This window comes from Labrus mixtus, chromosome 17, assembly GCF_963584025.1.
Source record: "Labrus mixtus chromosome 17, fLabMix1.1, whole genome shotgun sequence".
Taxonomy (NCBI): Eukaryota; Metazoa; Chordata; class Actinopteri; order Labriformes; family Labridae; genus Labrus; species Labrus mixtus.
In genome coordinates, this window is record NC_083628.1 from 14,133,953 (window position 1) to 14,153,845 (window position 19,893).

A 19,893-nucleotide genomic window follows, 5' to 3' on the forward strand; every position below is an offset into this window, starting at 1 on the left:
AAGTTGATGCCACTTTATTAAGTATATTGGAAGCATCTAAAGAACTCAAACAGCACATTTAGTATTTGCAGCAAGTCAGGTTTCAGTGAGTTTTTTTGATGAAATGTGACAACAGCATGAAGCGCATAGTAATCAGGTGGTTGATTCAGTAAACATGGACACATCATCGTGTGTAAATATGCCAGAATGCTTTCACAGAACATTGGCTTCTCGGGATGGAAGAAATCCAAAATCTTCATAAACCCAATTGATTTCATTAATGATGTGTAGTCTGCTGACTAAGATGCTGAATTAATTAACTTAACAAGCAGAATTTGTTGAATAATTCAGGCTGAGTTGATCAGCACCAGAAAGGTTTTTTTTTTTTTTTTAAAGGAAAATGTATTTATTTGAATGACATTGTTGCTCTAATTTTTAGACCTTTTCCACTTTGATACATCATCTTCACTTCACAATACTCTAACTCAGCCTCTTCGTTGTTGTTCTGCCACATTTAAATGCCTGGTTTGTCATTCACCAAACCCACATAGACATGGTGTGATTGTGATTAATATTCAGAGAGCCGCTGCCTCTGGCCTTTTCTTCCAACAGGATTACGCTTTAAAGATTCACATCTTCCATGATACACTCTGTCTCTCTCTCTCCACCCTCTCTCCACTCTCTCACACTCAAACACACACAATCACACTAAGCCACTGCTGGCCTTACAGTGTTTTCAATCACCTGTTTTTGCCTGCAGCAGAGAGTAATAAAAAGTCAGGGGGAAAGACATTCACACAGCCGGAGGACATAAAAGTCACTGATGCAATGATCAGGTTCATAAGTAGTGATCTGTACCCTCATGTAACTGGAGTGTACGTATAGCTTGCTTACTTTTGATCCAGTTAGAATAGTAGGTTTTTAAGTTGGGTGAGATTTTTATTTTCCTTCTGGTTCAAAAGAAAATCTTACTTTTAAACTTTCATATTGAAGTCAATCCAGATGAATCAATCTTTTGAAAAGGTTTTGCCCCTACCTCACTTTGACATATATGCATGCTTCCGGGAAGTATAGTTCAGAAAATGCACTTTTCAAGCTAACAAATGTTCCCTCTGGTTTCAAAAGGATTGGACTGGTAGCTTGAGTGGTCTTTATGGCGATGTGACATTACCATCTTTCATCAGTAAGAGAAAGGGAAAATGATCGCGCAATCATTGTGGGAACCATCAGACTGAAATGACATAACAGTCAGGAAAAGCCTCATTGATTGTATTGATCGGCTCCATTGTGGTCCTGGTTGTCTCAATTTGGTGGTCTGACATATAAGCTGCTGGCTCTGCTTCTCTCTTTTTTTTTAAATCTCTCTTTCTTTGGCCCACTTTCAGCTTCTTCAGTTGTGAGCGTATACAATTAGCTACCAGAACTCTGCAGGAAATTGAGAGGGGCTCATATAATCCAATTAAGCCCCTTTCACACATGTACAGCGCTCCTAAATGTCACAAAATTCTGACTACTGATGACGTTTGGAAACAGGTGCAATTTTGCTTCATACTCTTTTCCAATTACATACAACATTATTATGAAGGTAAAAAATGTCATGCCTCGGACTCTGCCATCTTGGATATGTTGTAAACATTGCATTGTGACTTTAGCATTGTCCTTATTACGTCATGTCCCACCTTCTGAGACCCCCGCTCCTTTATGAAAGCCATCTTCTACTTTCAGGGTTATTTATGAAAGGGCAACTCAGGGGTAGGTTCCGGTGAAGTTTTCTTGTGCACTTGTGAAAGGGGGCTTTACAGAGACATTATATTGAACACAGTGCCGTTTGAGTTAATCACACTATACAGCTTCTGCCATTTTAGTACACCTTACAACTTGTGTTTTATAGGCCGGATGAGGGAAGGTAAAGTGACACATTAGGCTACAGGCAATGTATGTCAGCATTGGGGTTTTTTTGTGCATGCATTGGTGTGCTTTTGTGTGTAGCCACATCCTTACCGAGACTGCACCACTTCTGTGTCAACCCATTTGAACAGCGGCTCCAATTATGTCTGAAGTATGAGCATCATGGTTACCATTCATCCGGTGTGCTCATACTCAGAAATCTGTCTGTACTAGATACCACAGCTGGTGCTGGTACCCGTTTTGATAACACGACACTTAGTAGAAACAGTTTCACCTAATTTTATGGTCATGCTTGTGTGCTTAAGTGGCCCAGTAGTCCTCGGAAAAATTTAATTGTTGCATTGCATAAAAGGTCTCACAGTTGAGCCATTCGGAGGCAAAAAACAAACAAACAAAACAACCATGATGAAGGAAATTAAATTAAGCTAAATCAGTTAGCTTTTTTGCCACACAGTTGCTCCAATTCAATACATCTGCTCAGCCTTTGTGTGTTTGCTGCCTGTGTGCAGCTCTGCTCCACTTTAATGATAATGACAATGTAATATCTCCTGTGTAAAGGGTTTATACCGGCCATTGTCTGACATGATAGAAGTCATTGCAACAGAAAGACAAATGACAGACGCAGAGAGATAAGGAGGTTGACTGCACAACTACTTTTCCACCCTGCTCTTCTACAACCTACATTCCTTTCAGGATGATTTCGATTTTGGAATTCACTTCCTTTTCACCTTCAGTTCACCTGTGTACTCTGCGTTATGCTGTGTCCGGCTCTGTGTGTAAGTGTGTGTGTGCTTACTAATGTCTCTTAAACAGGTGCTAAGTCATGCCCCATTTTCCACCAAGTTCGGCTGAAAATTAAACATGCAGGAGACTTTGTATCAGATAATGGTGGGAAACTAACACCTACACTACGCTGGTACACTAAAACTGATATGGTAGACAGTTTCCACACATTTAGTCGTCTAGTTTCAAGGTTTGTGGCATGGTTTCTCAGAACAGAAGCTTGCTAAAATGATGACTACTTTTTCCGTTATTTTGTATAGAAATAGAGCTGACAATTTTTTATAGAAAGCCCCACAATAGTTTTGGTGAATCTTTTCAAATCTGTCTGCATCAAAAGCCAGTCATTCTGCAGTTTTGGCCTTAATTCCGGTCATTAAAACATTGCCAAACAAAAACATTCTTACTCTACAAGTTCCACCTCAGAAGCATTTTTGTAATTTTGAATGTGTGACTTTCCACATAGCAGAAATCAAGTATATAGATATAGATGTCTCTCTGGGTCATGACTGTCTACAATGAGTGAAGGCCAGCTGGCTGTGTTGGTGTCGGAACTGTGTTTATGTCATGTTTAGATGGACTGCCAGCTCCTCCCCTTGTGTATACAAACTGTTTTAGTCAAGGACTAGAGAAAAAAAGAATGACATTCTGCTTATTTTAATGTGAGGTAAGCGTTTTTAGATCACGGTTATTCCGTGTAAATTTACATGCAATGTGAAGCTACAAGCTAACTAAAGAGCGCTAACATTATCCTGGTAACACATCAATGAATGCCAAAGGTAATTGAAGCTCGAGCCAAGGACAATTTTGTTCGCTCCTTGTACTTGACTCCTTCATGCGAATGTAAGAGGAGGGGGTTGGAGGTGTGACCAAACAGTAGTTTGTGTCATTGGACATCCAGAAAGTACAAGTGAAACCATGAGCTCTAGACAGCTCAGCTTTTTACATTTAACTTCTCCAGTGTGTAACCTATTCGTTTAGGGAACCCTACACTTTAAGAGGAAGGCACACAATACTTGACTGTGTTAAATCTGTGTTTCTGCCGCTTGGCATTTGTTTGTTTTGTTATATGACAGTGATGTAGACATGCTGGCTTAACAGGAGCATTTTAGCCTGGTAACACATAACCCTAACAGAAATGTACACACGTAAAAACCCACACTTAAGCCATGTGGAACAAAAACTGTGTGGTAACATATCAAGTTAAGAGCTCTCAGCAGAGCTTTGTAGTGTTTCCACTTGATTTGGAGTATTTGGCCTACTTCCTGTCTGCTATCTTGACACACACAATGGGAGCCTCTGACTCTCCCGGCCGACCCGTTTCCTGCTTCCTCTCTAAATCTTTCAACCTCGCACAAAGACATGAACGCACAATTACAGCAGTAGTTGTAGAAGTGGTATTTTATTGTTCATAATTGTTAACTATGAATATTAAATACAATGATGACATTATTCAACACTGTATGCGGCAACTGGTCCTGTGTGTGCACCCTGAAACAGCTTGAAGGAGCAGGAGTTAGCAGTGACATGGAAATCATGCATTTTAGTTTTTCCAGCATGTGTGAGAATTCCTCTGTTTACATCCTCAGGTTTTCCAGTCTGAAATGGTGCTGAGCAGTGCACCCAGCCTGGTAACAGCAGCAGCAGATGGTTTAAAAAGTCATTTTTCACTTGTTCCAAGGACTATTTTTTTAGTCTCTGAGTTACATAATATTTTTTTCACACCTCTTGACTAACTTCCTATTTTATTTTTCTCTTTTCTAATTGAGCTCTCTAATGAGCTGCAGCGCTGAATGTATGGGAGGCATGTTGATGTAAGGCCAACCCCCTACTTGACATTCACCTCTGTGGCTCCTTTGTTATACTGGTAAAACGATCTGAGCTGCTTTGTCAATGTATTATTATGATGAGCATCTTTATTGGTTCAGCTGTATTTTAAAAAAGTGTTATTGTCTTTTAAATTCAGTAAGGTAGTCATTGTAAGCCTGTTTTTTTTTTTTTACTTCTGGTGCACGAAAAACACATTTTGGCATAGATTTTGATGTAACTGTCCACAGCTCTTCCCTTATTTCACACTTTCTTTGCTTTTTCTCACCCTCATTTTCTAACCGTCACCAGGCCTCACATGCTTATAACAAGGCACACGTACAGCAGGTTTTTCTCTATCTGTTTATGGGTGTCTGTGTGTGAGGAGAATAATGATCTGCACTCACATGATCGCAATTAGTTCCACCATATTAACCTCCTACGTGATGAATAACTGATGAGTTGCTAATGACATGTCTCTCTTCTATTCTATTCTATTTTGTGCAAATTGTATTATCTCTGGTTAAATAAGCGATTCAAGATTTAAAAAAAACGTTATAGTCTATTATGTTACAGAAAATTACCTTTGTTTAGAGACTCCTCAACACATTCATTAGACTTGTATAAAATCATACCAAAAGTTCCATAACTAGGTAAAAGCACATGTGTAAAGCATGTTAAAGAGTAGTGTTTTTAGGCCTTGTTTAAAATGCATTTTGCAGTGGGAAGCTTGTGAACATATTATATGTAAAAACTTTTTTATTTAGCAAATAGTTGTAATACATTACTAATTTCTGCTTCGGAACAAAATCACCTCTGTCAGAGATCGACTCAGAAAAAGTCACTGTGTGCTCTGGAAACAATGAACTTGTAAAATAATGACTAACAGTACTGTATGACGCATTGACGCATTAACGGTAGCAGTCAACAGACTTAAGGTACAAGTTATGACTCAGTATCTGCAGGAAAAGTTTTTGCACATTTTTTTTGCAGTCTAGGCTGTTTTGCACACTCATGCTTTGAATGAATGAAAGGTAACTTTAGCATACTCATATTCCGCTTGTACATTTACCTTTCCATATTTGCTTTGCTCACTGGCACCAGCTGAATAGTGGGTAAAAGTAAGCTGTGACTTGATGAGTGGAGAAAAATAAAAAAAGTTATTCATCATCATCAGGTTTATAACAATCATTGAAATATGTGATTAGATATTTACATCTGAACCCAAGGGAGGAGCTGATCAACACACTAATTGACGAGTGTGATGTTTCAGCTCTAACATTACGAGTCACCCTATTTCCACCACCCTAAAAGTATGTAAACAAACAAATGCATGGGTACTAATCTTACATTTTTTTCTTCCAGAATTTACTCATCCTCTAAATGAAGATGTATGACAGAATTTTGAGAGAGGAGGAGTTATTTCATCCGTGACATGAGTGCTTCTGTCTGCACCTGATGTTGGCCAAACAGCCTTTGATATTCAGAGTTATCAGGTCAAATAAATGTTTAAAAATTAAAAGTGGTGGTGGAAAAATGTAACGTTCAAAAGAGGACAGGTAGGGTTAGACAGTGAGAGGAGGGAAGGAGGAGGTTTCAAGCTGTTTGTTAAGGGCAGGAGACATGAAACCTTGGCAGCATGTTTTTGAACGCTTGGAGTGGATATTTGTGAACTGAGATGACTGACTTACTAATGGTTTTATTGTTATCCCTTGAAACCCTTTAAGTGCAGAAAAACATTAATAAGAGCTTTGCAGAACTAAATACACCAAACACATTCTTATTTTTTAGTAGAAATCTCTTAGAGCTGCCCAGCTCAACGTGTTCTACAACAAGGGAGGGAGTTGTAAGTTCAATGAAAGCAACAATTTAAAGATGTCAACCTTAATTATACAAGAGGCAATTTATCAAGAATATAATAAGCTAAATTATGGATAACAAAAATCGTCATTACTTGCAGCAATAACTGAACTTTTTCCCTTTAGTTGAAGTGAGCAGCACTCTTTTTATTGGGATACTTCAGATGGGTTATATTGTCAGCCATTCGACTCTAACTTAGAGGAGCAGGGAGCTTGCATTCGCACGTCTAATTGTTTTTCTGCAGCAAAGTCTCATATCATCGCATACAGCATGCACATGGTACAGACACGTGCCCAAGATTGTTTTCTACTCCACCCCGATGAACAGCACACATAGAATCAGTGTACACGCTCTGATAGAATACTACATGGACAGAACAGACTATTTCTAGTGGCTCCTTTTGTTTCCTGTGAGCTCATGGGGTATAAAAGCCATCAAGAAGAGCATGTGAAGAGAACAGACAAAGGTTTTGATACCTGGAGGAGAATTAAAGGCGACACGTGGCATGTCTAAGTAGTCGACGGTTGAGGGAGAAACGGAAGATAATGAAGAAGGTCAGCCTTTAATCTAATCAGGAATGAGGGGGCTCGGCACACAAGCACATCACAATCAAAGGGGCATGGAGTAAACCGGCAATGTGGGCCAGAGAAGATGATGCAGCCTTTGAACATGGAGTTGACGGAGATGTTGCTAGGCCAATACATAAGAAACAAATCACTGCATGGATAGAAAAGTGAATAAATCATCTGGCTCTTAGACGCAGATGTTTCACAAAATTATAAATGCGTATGACCTCAGAAAAAAAAGATTCTCAGATTACACCTGCGTCACTCCATGTCACACTCCATGAGGCAGAAACCAGCCAGTAACATAAGAAGAGGGAGACATGTGTGTCTGCAGCCCTGGGGTGCAGCTGTTATGGTTGGTGCACTCAAAATGTGAGTGTGTGGGTGTTTTCTTGGGTGTCCGCTATAATATGCATGTTTTAATATTTGTTTCCCCATCTGTTGTGTTTGCACACTTGTGATGCTGTCGAATGTTTGAGACCTTCGTCTGTGTTAGTTTCTAGTTTGAATTTGTTTCTGATGATGTTGCAACAGGTATTTCTGTTGTTACATTCACATTTCAGTGCATATTTAACTGACTTACTGTATGTGAATAATTCTATTACCAGATTTTAATGTAGAGCATTTACTTAAGACTAAAAACAGTCCAGGTAGTACCACATTATTCATAGCTTTCATCGCTTTCTCCTTGTCGGTTAGTGCCATCCAGTTGAACAGTAATTGCCTTTTTTTTTTAACTGGTTAAAACATGTAAGTGTTAACTTCTCCGTAGTACTGATAGGAAACCTTTCTTGCCGCCAGCTGGGCGGTTCCATAAGTGTGACATCACATAAAAGCTATGAATAGCAAAAAAAAAAAATAGACAATAAGAAGACAATGAAAAAATTGTTTAAATTACTGTAATTAATCTGGTAATGTAACTGACTCAGTCTCATACTGATGCACCATCAGTTGGGAGAGTGACTATGAAGTGATTTTGACGTCTGTGGACACAAACACTGAAACCCAAATTGCTCCCGAGTTGAATAGTCAGCGGTATGTGATTGAGTAACTACTGATGGCTATTGGGACACTTAACTGAGCAGCCTCTCTTTTCTCTTTTCTCTACTCATAGCGCTTTTACACCACATGTCACACCTACTCCTTCACACCCATTCACACACTGCTATGTATGTTGACCATCAGAATAATCCCGTTCATACGCCACCGACGAAGCAGCGTGTTGCCCTTGGACACATCGGACATGTTGCTGCAGGAGTGAACCCCCAACCTTCAGGTTGAGAGACCACCGACTCTACCGACTAAGCCACAGTCCCTGCTAGTAGCAGAAGATTAGAAAAACACTTTGCAAGTCCAAGTTTGTTTACCATTTCCTGTTATTGAATTTCTTGTTTTCAGTGAGTAGTTCTTAGACGTACAGGAAGGACAGGAACAGGAAAACGATAAAGATGAACCACCCTTGTTCACTGAGGCCGCCAAAATCAACACTATTGAATATTCCTCACTGTTCCTTTAAGTTTTCAGTTCCATGATAAAAAAGCAGATAAAGTGGAGCAAACAGAAACATTTAGAAAGACCAACAGGAAGATTACATCTGGGGTTAATGGTGGTCTATTGTTATTTCATTATAACAGATAGACTGATTGGTATAACACAGTTCAAGTTACACATTAGGGATAACTAAGAAAGCATTATATGTGCAGACACTATAAAAAGAGGCAGAGATGTTTCTTCTACCTGCTCTTCATATCTGCAGTTCTTCCTCTCTGCACCCTGGTATTACTACAGGCCTTATTTGCCATGTAGATTATTGATATTGCCCTCCTTTGCAATACTATATAATGTATGATTCTATCTCTTATGAAGTGTATTAAACGTCTGGTTCAGAAAGGAGGAATAACGGCACAAAGATTGTTTTATTTTATTCTCTGACAGACCAAGTGAGTTCTGACTACTCAATGCTTTGTAATTCAGGTAGCAATGAACCTTTTATTTTTATGTAACCGTTCTCACAGTATAGGCCTGTTAAATAGCATAAAGATGAACTATTTACTCCCAAGTTTTTCATCTGAAAATCACTGATAGAAATGGCAGTGTAAACAACACAAATCTGGCCCCTGTAGAGACAAACAACCCTGACCTTTCAGACTCAGATTTGCTCCAAGATACTGAGAGCCGCTCTCTTTCCACCTTAAATCACCTGATGTCTGTTACGCAGTATTTCACTTGCTGTGCTGTTCACCTTTAGCTGACCTGCTGTGCAGTTCTGCTGGGGCTCATTATCCACTCAGATGGAGTCCCAGCGCTCCACCAGCCCTCGGCTGCCAAACACACCTGCTGTGATTCTGTGACCCATCGCTGTGTGTGTGTGTCTGTCTGTGTCTGTGTGTGTCTGGGTGTGTGTGTGTGTGTAGCTTAATACAGTGTTTGGGCTCTGTTTCGTCTAACCAGTGTAATCAGGTCAGGTGATTATCTAACTGGCCGACAGATCAGCTGTCGTTCTCTGTACTTTGGTTTAACCGGGCTGACTCACAGTGTCAAAAAGGTGGAATTCATTTAGATTGTGAAATGCAGAAAATAGATTTAGATGTCTTGTTTTTTTCATTCAAACATGTTTAACCTTACACATTCTTCACATGAGTCAGTTAAAAAGCTTGAGCATCTCTTTTTGAGATTGTTTCTCTTGCATCATTAAGAAGCACAATTCTGTTACCACTTCTGTGTTGTTTGATACTCACTAAGCGGTTCTCCCTCTTCTCTTTCTCTTTCTGTGTGTCTCTCTCAACCCCAGCTTTCAACAATTGCCCTCCTCCCCTAGACTGTGCCAATGAGGGGCGAGAATTCTGCAAGTTTGGCTCCAACCACTGTGGCCCCTGTCTCCCTTCATTGGTGGAGAGTGATGAAGGCATCTGCAAGGAAAAAAGGAGGCGTCACAAGCAAGGTATTAAATAAAATGTCATGCACAACTGTAGTAATGCAGATACGTGTTTATTGCATTCAAAGGCTAAAATTTATGAATTATTCATACTTTTTAAATACTTCAAGTATGGCTTCTTCAGGCAGTAGTGAAGTGAGCTGATACAGAGAGAAGGAAAACCTCCACCTAATGTATTTTTTCACTTAATGACTAACCTTCAGTGCATTTTTATGCACATAAATAATGTTTTTAGGATAAATTAAGTAATTTCTGGATATATTCTCAGGTATCAGGCTAAGGGAATATGCTGTGTATACATAGTCAATTGAAAATATTTACATTTTGGACTATGTTTCAGTTTTTTTTAAAAGTGGGCGTTCTTGACTGTTTTCAAGCAAAGCAATAAATGAAATAATTTTGCAAACATATATCTGTAAACATTACTATTAGTGTGTTAGCTGCATGAAAATGTAGGAATTTAACCGACTTAAATTGAAAAATAATGAACAGCCAGGTTGTTCATATTCAAATTAAAACCTCAACTACTGTCAGAGAACCTGCTTAAGCTGTAAATGAGACCCAGCGATTGCCTCCCTCTGGTTGTAATTGAGTTATTAAGGTTCATGTAAGTGTACCGACTGACTCAAAGTCACTTGTTCCTCTGTTCTCTTTTACATCAACACTCCACATTCATTCTTTGTCACTGGCTCTTTTCTTTTCGCTGTATCCTGTGTGTCTTACATCGCTTACCTACTCCCCCTCTTCTTTTCTATTGACTATTGATTCTGCACTTTCCTTCTCCTCCTCTGTCAGTCACAGTTTGATCTCTTTATTCCTTCTCCTTCTCAGCATCTCTCTTGAATCTCCTCCAATTTGCTCTGTGCTTGTGCAGCCCTCTCTTTTCAATGGCCTTGTTGTGAATTTCTTCTCCTTCCTCTCACATTCATATCTCTGATAACTCCGCTGCAGTCTGATCGTCAGTGTTTTAATCCCCCCTGCCCCCCCCTGCCCCTGCTGTCTACACACACACACACACACACACACACACACACACACACACACACAAATGCATGCGCGTGCACGCCTGCACTGACAGATTTAATCACTTAGTTGACATGCTTCTCCCTCTCTCCCCCTCTCTCTCTCTTGTCCTTCATCTCCATCTCTGACTCTAATGTCATTCAATGAAAGAGCCTAGCAGCGAAAAAACATTACATTTTTCTGATTTCCATGCCATGACATCATGCTGCTGGCACATACACATAAGACAGCGCTTCTGAAATTAGAAAGAGAAATGGAACTATCTCAAGTGCGCAGACTTGCCTCTGCACGTGTGTGTGTGTGTGTATTTATGTCTGCAAGTGGGCACGTGTTTGTGTGTTCCCTGCAGGATTAATAATTTAGATGGGTTTTGCGGCTGGAGAGGATACAGCAAAAACTTGGCTCAAATTATTGTTGGCAGCATGCGAGAGAGGCAAACATGAGAAGGAGATGAGTGTGAGGATTTATTAGATAGAAATGTCAGGAGAAGGGAGGTTTTTTTTAATTTTTTTAGCACACTGACATGATGTCAAGGCCAGTGTTGTGAATGCAGCACATCATAGGCCTGGGATAAGCTTTCTAAAGTGGTTACATAAACCCCTAAGAGACCACGGATCACAGTGATCTGCATTGGCGACCAACTCTGTGTCTTTTACCCAGTCACATGCACACATGCATATACAAACCAACACTTGTTGTACAGAGAAAACGGTGATAATATTTTCCGTTTTTTAACTGACCATACTCATTTTATTTGGTTTGGCAATGAAAACACACTTCCTTTAATGCACAACAGAGAGCTGCTGTTCGGTGATTCGGAGCATTATTCTCTGAAAATGACACCACTGATGTCAATACAGAGGACATTTTTAGGCCAAAACATCTGATTATCTGAAATGTTTGTGTAATGCTAAAGCCAAAAAAATAACACATTTTCACACTACATTTTTGCCTGCATTTTAGTCTCTTCTTGTCTCATTTGTCCCAAGCTCATCACTCAACCTTGGTTTTTCAGCAAGGACATCAGAAAATGTGCCCATTTGTTCTTTCAATTCATTTTCTAGCTTCATTCTTCTAAAACCACATCTCAGCATCATCAAGGCTGACTCACTCGCTCTGTAGCATGCTCAAGTTTTAATCTTTTCAACTGTTCTCTGGAAGAATGAAGATTATATCATAAAGCTTTTTTTTTTAGGTGAAATGTCTTGAAAGAATAAGATGATTTGATGTGGGAGTCTCTGGGTAGGAGAGCGACGGCATGCAACAGCGTCTGCATGCCTGCATTTGTCTCAGTATTTCTTATTCGTGTCTCAAGTGGAATTATCTTCCCATGCCAGTCCCTAGATTAAGAATTTAGTGATTTGTGACGACCAAACGTTAGGTATGTGTTATGTACGACCAAACCATGGAGCTGAAATTCTTCCTCTAATCTAAATCACACTGCCTCTTTCATATCTTGTATTCAAAACTAATATATCAGCTCCTCTCTGTCCTCTTTGTTAAAAAATAGTTATATGGCCTTGCACTTGTTTGCTCTTGAAGTTTGATTGCCTCCATGTTGCTGTGATGTCAGGTTTATTTTACCATATAAATCACTTGACGTCATTCTGTATGGAGTCTGTGTAATATTTCACATTCAGCAGGTGAAGAGGAAGTGAGCACTTTTTATTGCAGGTAGGACCGGCTTGTGTTTGACATAGAGGCGTGTGCTGCCATTGGTAAACATACAGTATACCTCCAAGTCATGCTCTCTGTACAGAAGACCAACAAACATGGCGGTGAATGCTTTGTTATCCTAATAAGCAAGTTTAATTTATGTACCTAAGGCAGGGCTGTCTCCATGTAGTCTCATGTTTTATAGATGTTCTTTTCAGTCCTTGTGCAGTTCTGTCTCTATGATATACACTCAAATAGTTAAATGGGACTCCGTTTGTTCTCTCTTTGTGTTTATTTGTGTTTATCTTTTTACATAATGTAATAAACAGTGCACACGCAACGCAAAGAAATGACCCTGCGCCAGTTTATATTAGTAACACAAACTTAGATCTCTAAATGCAGAGCCAACCTACGATTTTCTAACAATGAAATACACATCACTTAAAATAAAAACATTGAAGGGGTCGTAAACCAACACAGTTAACCATTAAAAATAGATCTGAAGATACTGTATATTTGAGGTTAATCAGATTTAGCATACGTTTTGTCATTTACCATTGTGATGATACAGCCAGAAGAGTTTTAATGTAAATGAGCAAAAGCATCAAAATGAGACCGATCAGATCTTATATCGGGTCCGATATTGAAGTAATTAACATTTGGGAAACTGGACTGATGGCGCCCATCCACGTCACTGATCAAGAAAGATGGCTTAGCGCTTTAAACATTCTCAACTCGCACAATTTCACTTTAAAGACATTCAGACTGAACTGTAAGAAGTGCGCTCAAATTGTCTCCATGACGACGTTCAGACGAGTTGGATCAGCTCCTTCTATATGATCAAAAGTACAGTTCTTACACTTCAGTTTAAAATATTGAATTTGAAATCCGTACAGTTGTTGCTGCTTCCTTTTTGTATGTGAAGCCAGCAGATGGCAATTGAATGCCAGGTTTACTACAGCTTTGTGTAGCCTTACACATACTCACAACAACAACAATAACATTATTAGTTATGATATGAAAATATTGGAATCAGTATCGGCACATATGTATCGGAATCAGATCCAAACTGAAAAAAAGTGGATGTGTGCATCTCTACATCAAATGACTTGCATAAAGAATAGTAATGAATATTCAGTTCAACTTATCCCCTAATTAGCAATGAAAGTAACAGAAGCTTAGACCTGCTGTATACCTGCTCATGCAGACATAATAAGACAAGGGGAGTGTTGTTTTTGTTGTTGCATTTTTGACACTTTTAATAACCAATGATTTTTGAAATTATATTTTAAATTATTCATAAACAAATTAAATAAAATGTTTAAATAGTATGCTTTGGTCTAAGAGTTAAATATCTTACCCCAAGAGTCCCTGAAGCATTTATTTATCAGTTTATTTGTCAGGGCCAATAAATGTAGGCATTGTTACGTCTAATTTAAGTGCAACCGATGCAATGTATGAAAGACTTCTAGCCTGGGCTAATTTGCAGTCCTTGTCCCTGGTTAGGCTTTTAGGAAATAACACACATGATACAACAACCCTGTAAAATGTATTAGCAGTTACTTGTCTTGATAACTAATACAAAGTTATTTAAGTTAGTTAAAAGAGAAGAAAAGGGTGATATAAATGGTTTCTTTATTGAAGATGTTGTTTTTCAATTGATGGGTGTATTCATTGTTAAAACAAAGAGTTACAGTCAAGACACTTTTTGTGCAAGGTAAAAAGCCTTCCTTTATTGACTCAAAGCTCTGTAGTTAACTGTGTGACGTAGATTTTATAAGAGGTGGGAGGGTGACTCATTGCCCTGATTACAAGATGCATAACCTCACCCACTTTCCATCAACAAAAATACATGTGAACTCCCTTACTCCAAAAACAGACCAACTAAATAAATTAAAAACAAGTCCCTGTTTGAACTTTTTTGTGAAGTAATGGTTTCATTTGAGGATGACCTGCAGCAGCCTCTGTTGTTTGTTTCTCAATCCTTTTAAAATAAGGCAGACATTATATTTACCACTAGAGGGCAGCAGACCACACTGATTATTAATCTATTTCACTATGAGGAGGGGCACTGGGCTCAGATACAGTATGCCTGCTTCTTATAAGATTTCTGTAAAATAAAATGTCAAATCAGGTTTAGTAGCTTTATTAAAAAGTTTATTGTAGCCCTGATGATAAAACAGAATAAATAATTATCCTAATTCTAATCAACATATACATTTTTTTGGAGCGTTTATGGCTTTATTATTAGAGTGACAGGACAGTGGATAGAGTCAGAAATCAGGGAGTGAGATAGAGTGCGGGAAAGGAGCCACAGATAGGACTCAAACCCGGAGGGCTATAGCCTCCGTACATAGGGGTGAACCTCAAGGCTAATAGCGCCCCATAATTGACGTATTCAACATGGGTTCTTGACTTAAAGCATTGAGAGTTTACAGGAGACTCTGTGTGTGTGTGTGTGTGTGTGTGTGTGTGTGTGTGTGTGTGTGTGTGTGTGTGTGTGTGTGTGTGTGTGTGTGTGTGTGTGTGTGTGTGTGTGTGTGTGTGTGTGTGTGTGTGTGTGTGTGTGTGTGTGTGTGTGTGTGTGTGTGTGTGTGTGTGTGTGTGTGTGTGTGTGTGTGTGTGTGTGTGTGTGTGTGTGCGCTCACACACAGAGGAAGGTGAATTGTTTTTAGGTGGGGGAAAAATGACGGCACAGATGTGTGTCAATCTCTGTTGAGCTGTTTAGTGTTTGTTTGTCGTACCCTACAGCCCCCTGGGTGCCTCTCAAGAGGTTATGGGTCATTATCAAGCTGGTGACAAAACTCTCGTACACAGGGAGGTGTGTGTGCTTAGTTAGTGTGTGGCAAACCACACACATACACACAATGACTAATAAGAGGAACTCACAGCTTTACCCTCAGTGAGATCCTGAGGATTTCCTATACATAAAAGTTAATTTTTAACTTCGATTTTCAGTGTCTGCACCACAAACACAACCAATAGATCCATCTTTTTATTTAAGCCTGGTCTTGAATTCAAACCACATGCTCCCCCCGTGAGCCCACGGTTGGAGATCGCAGCCACCTGCAAATTACAGATGGTGCATCCCGCCTCCACAGACACCTGCTATGGAGTGTACTAAATGACCATTAGTGGAGGGGGGTAAGAGAAAAACAAAGCAGGCAATGAAAGTGCTGGCATGTCACATCGTGCACATTCGCTCAGCCAGATGGCCAGCCTTCTGGAGTGAAAGTGACACTGTAATCATTAATGTTATGTAGGTGGATGTGACGTGTAATGACACATTTTTTAATGTACTGGCGCTGTTCTTTTTTTTTTTTTACATGGAATCAAGACAGCTGTATGTTACCCGACTTAAGTCGTAATGTAGTGCACTGACACTACCTGTACATTTGTTTTTTATGCAGGGAGGGAACTTGAACTGTTTGTCTTGTGACTTGCCTCGCCTCCTCAGCTCTGATTGCAAAAAGCTAGAACTTGATATTCGATTATTTTCAGGGTAACTTTATAGAGGTAAATAACACTTTGATCACCTCCATCAGCAGGAAGGAAAGGTATCTATTGTGAGTGTAAAAACTGAAGCCCAGTGGAGCCAAGGTTTGGCTGATTGCTCTGGCCCCCCCACGGTGCTTCCCCCCCGGCCACACACACACTATCGTTCCTGGTCGCCCTGGAGACTTCACAGCACTGCAGGAATGTGGCTCACTGTCTGGCTGTAAGGGCTGTTAACAACCGTTTAGTATTGTCTCCATTTTTTATCAGTCCACAAACAAACAACACACACGGACACACTCCCTGTCCATCAATTCAGAGGGGATGCCCTGAAAAACACCTGTAGGGGTTGGGGATGGAATTGTTTATGTCTAAAACATATGCATGTGCTGACTTCTTCTGCCCTTCTTACACCCAATAGTCACACATTATCTACAGTCATGAAGTTGGCACGCTTCAAAATTATGTTTTCCACTCCAGTTAGTGATATTAGCTTTCCAGCTTTTAATTGATGCGACCCCACTGATAGACATCGGCTACTGACATCAGTTAATGCTATATCATTTTCCAGTGGGTCGATGTCTGTCAACAGGCAGTACCAGCCGATATTGATGTTCAATCAATGCATTGGTGCATCCCTAATCTTTAATTCATTTGTAGCCTGTACTAACGGACAGTTGAAGGCAGTTTTCATGAAAGTAAAAGTTAATGAGTGAAATTTTGTTCTTTTCTTCTCTTTAGGCAAAATGTCATTGCCTTACCTGGATGAAGAGATCGATTATCTTCACTCCATCATTGAGAAGCAGGAAATCTCTGAGCTCAAGCCCCAAAAACAGCAAAACAAACATCCTGGTAAGAATCCTGAGAGCAATCTTAACACATAAATGTGATTTTATCTGGAGAAAAAAAACATACATCTTCTTGTTTTGATTAAAGAGGTTTGGGATTTAGCTGGATACAGCATTTCATTTTCTTCCACCATGTTCCCTATCTGACGATAATCTCTGTCTTATAATATTGGTTATGAACATGTGACTGTTTGTCTGTCTCCAGCTGCTGTCGTCTCGCAGACGAATGCTAAAAAAAGCAAAACAGATGCCTCCAAACATAAACAGAGAAGCCAGGGTAATCTCCCAAACAAAACCCTGCAGACAACCACCTCAGCCCCCCCACTTCCAGTTTCTGAGCTCGCCACACAGACCCCTGAGCCTGGGGCCACTGCAGCCGATGGACGAGCTGGTCCTGTAGCCGTGCAAAGACCACAGAACAACAGCAATTTTATCAGTGAGTACTTAAACAAAGAGGACCATAACAACTCCAATTTGCAAAGAAGTTATGTCAAATATGTGTTAAGCAGAAATTTCACCTTTGATCCTCTGTTCCCCTTTCTTTACCTCTTTTTTTTGTATCAATCTGCAGTCCTGACCTCGTTGTTTGCATCGGTGGGCGCTATAGCATTGGTCATGGCAGCCGTCTGTTATGTCAAGTAAGTCTCAGCACTTGAAAGCATATGTAATGCCAATTAAATCATAGTGAATAAAGGACAGTCTAATTTGGTATTCTCCACAGCAGTGACCAACCTATTTTCCTTTGAGCCTCCCTTGTATCGGAGAATCGATCACAAATATATATATTGATAAAACCGGTTTGACCCTGAAAATCAAAGCCTACTTCCATTTGCTTGGAGGCTTAAGGATGTTTTCATGCCAGAGGCAGTAAACAGCTTTCAGCAAAGCAGAAAGCTCATTAAATCTATGACGTGTCCTACAGGGTAAAGAAAGAATCGCGTCTGGCTCAGAAGGTCGACTACCCAGCTTTCAAAGGGGGGGCAGGCCCGCCTGCTGCCACGGCCAACGGTGCCTCGGTAAGAGAGACGCTCATCTTTCACCTAAATGTTGTATAAGAGCTTCCTTTGTTTTCCATTTTTCACTTCTTCTTCTGCAAAAGCCATGACCTTCTGTTTCACACTCACTTCCTGTTTCTACTCCGTCCTCAGATGGGAGATAAGACTTTGGCCCAGAGCGCTCAGATGTATCACTACCAGCATCAGAAACAGCAGATGCTCTCAGTGGGAAAGTACGTTTTTTTTTTTCACTCTTTCTATCTCTCTGTGGCATTCTATCCTTTTCCCCTATTCCTGTCTTAAATGTTTTAATGACAATGTAACCACATCCTCTGTCCTCTGACTTATCACCTCTTTGCCTTAACCAGAGTGTGTGGTTTATTTTTTTTTTACTTCTTCTGCAGTCACAAACCTGAACAGAAAACCGTTGACACTGAGGTCACATCCGATGAGGAAGAAGTGGGAGGGGACTTTACTGTATACGAGTGCCCTGGGCTTGCACCGGTTGGTACACACACACACACACACACACACACACACACACACACACACACACACACACACACACACACACACACACACACACGCACTCTGAATTACAAGAAATAACCATTTCTGATATTGCTTTATGATGAAGGGTTGTTTTGTTTTTTTCTTCTGTTACAGACGGGAGAGATGGAAGTGAAAAACCCTCTGTTTGATGACTCCACTTTACATTACCAGGAGAATCCGAAGTGAATGATAGACATTTTACACACACACACACACACACACACACACACACACACACACTCACACTCATAAAGACATACAATCCATTAATCTGGAAGAAACCACTTGATATCACACTGCATGAATAGAAATGGAGAATACTGACAGAGGATGAGGGGATAGAGATGATTTTTTTTTTTCTTCGCCCTTTACGGTATCTACCCTGGTAATGCTTTTAATATGACAAAAAGAAACATGTTGGGTTCCTTCTTAATTTATTTTCATTCTTTTTTTTGGAACATTCCTTTCTATCAACGTGAGGTTTTAAGGGTCTCTTAGAAAGGGCGCTGTAGGTGTTTTGTCCTGTAAATTCTACATGACGTTTTTCCCATCTTTGTTGTTTTCCTTCATTTTCTGCAGCTACTTCCAAAGAATGTGATAGTAGACACACACACACACACACACCTACATAAGCTGAGAAACAGGTGCCCTCCCTGGTTTTTGTCATGCATAGCTCGAGGATAAACCACATTCCCAGCAGATTCCCAGGAAATATTTCTAATCAGGTTTCTGTGGTGCCTCTGAATATATGACACGTGGTTTAGCATTAAAAATGTTATCGCTGGTGTTGCTTATTTTATTCCTTGTCCTATAAACTGCACATACGATTTTAAGATGAAGTATATTAATGTATATATAAATTTATGAAAATGAAGTACTTGATGATGTGTGCATGGTTTGAATGTACCGTGTTGGGATCATGGCGATGATTTGATTATTACTCTGCCTCCTGTTTGTATGCGTTGAGACGCTGGAGGAGGCGTGTACACTGAAAGTGACCTCTGAGCACTTGAATGAAATATTGGGGATGAACTATAATGATGGATGTGTAGGTGGTAAATTCAAACTATCTCTTTCTGTCCCTCTTTCCTCGGTGTCCACATGTTGCTCTGAAGTTAACCCCTGTGCTGCAAAATGTACATACAAAGAGTGAAGTGTTCACTTTTTATAGATATTTGTACATGCAGACCAAGGATTGGAATTAAACTTTTTACCTCATGTGAAAATGACTTTCAGTGTATTTGTCCTTGAGGCTTAACATGGTATACTGTCTTGATACATATTTAGAACATTCAATATCTGTATTGGCCAAATGAGAAGATACGTTAGACAGATGTGGAACAAAGGTCCAAATTCTGACTAAAAAACAAGTAAAATAAAGCAAGAAAGAAAACGTAAAAAAGGAAGGGTTTGTATTTGTTCTAAGCAAAACGGAAGCATCATTTTGTGGCACTATCAAATTCAGTGTCAGGAATGCAAAATATATAATT

The 19,893-nt window shown here is 39.8% G+C and overlaps 1 protein-coding gene across 1 annotated transcript; it reads left to right on the forward strand.

Annotated features, from left to right (window-relative positions):
* The first annotated feature begins 1,875 nt into the window (after positions 1-1,875).
* npdc1a (neural proliferation, differentiation and control, 1a) lies at positions 1,876-19,629 on the forward strand. Its single transcript, XM_061062020.1, has 9 exons — positions 1,876-1,885; positions 9,559-9,840; positions 16,750-16,860; positions 17,062-17,292; positions 17,428-17,494; positions 17,779-17,872; positions 18,005-18,084; positions 18,256-18,355; positions 18,518-19,629. The coding sequence occupies exons 1-9, from the start codon at positions 1,876-1,878 to the stop codon at positions 18,587-18,589; spliced, it is 1,047 nt and encodes a 348-aa protein (XP_060918003.1). The 3' UTR covers positions 18,590-19,629.
* Positions 19,630-19,893: the final 264 nt, after the last annotated feature.

What these genes read in the sequence shown, in the direction of transcription:
- npdc1a (XM_061062020.1), top strand. An exon ending in GCAGCCGTCTGTTATGTCAA is followed by an intron (nt 17,495 to 17,778) that starts GTAAGTCTCAGC and finishes CGTGTCCTACAG; the next exon opens with GGTAAAGAAAGAATCGCGTC. An exon ending in CAGATGCTCTCAGTGGGAAA is followed by an intron (nt 18,085 to 18,255) that starts GTACGTTTTTTT and finishes CTTCTTCTGCAG; the next exon opens with TCACAAACCTGAACAGAAAA.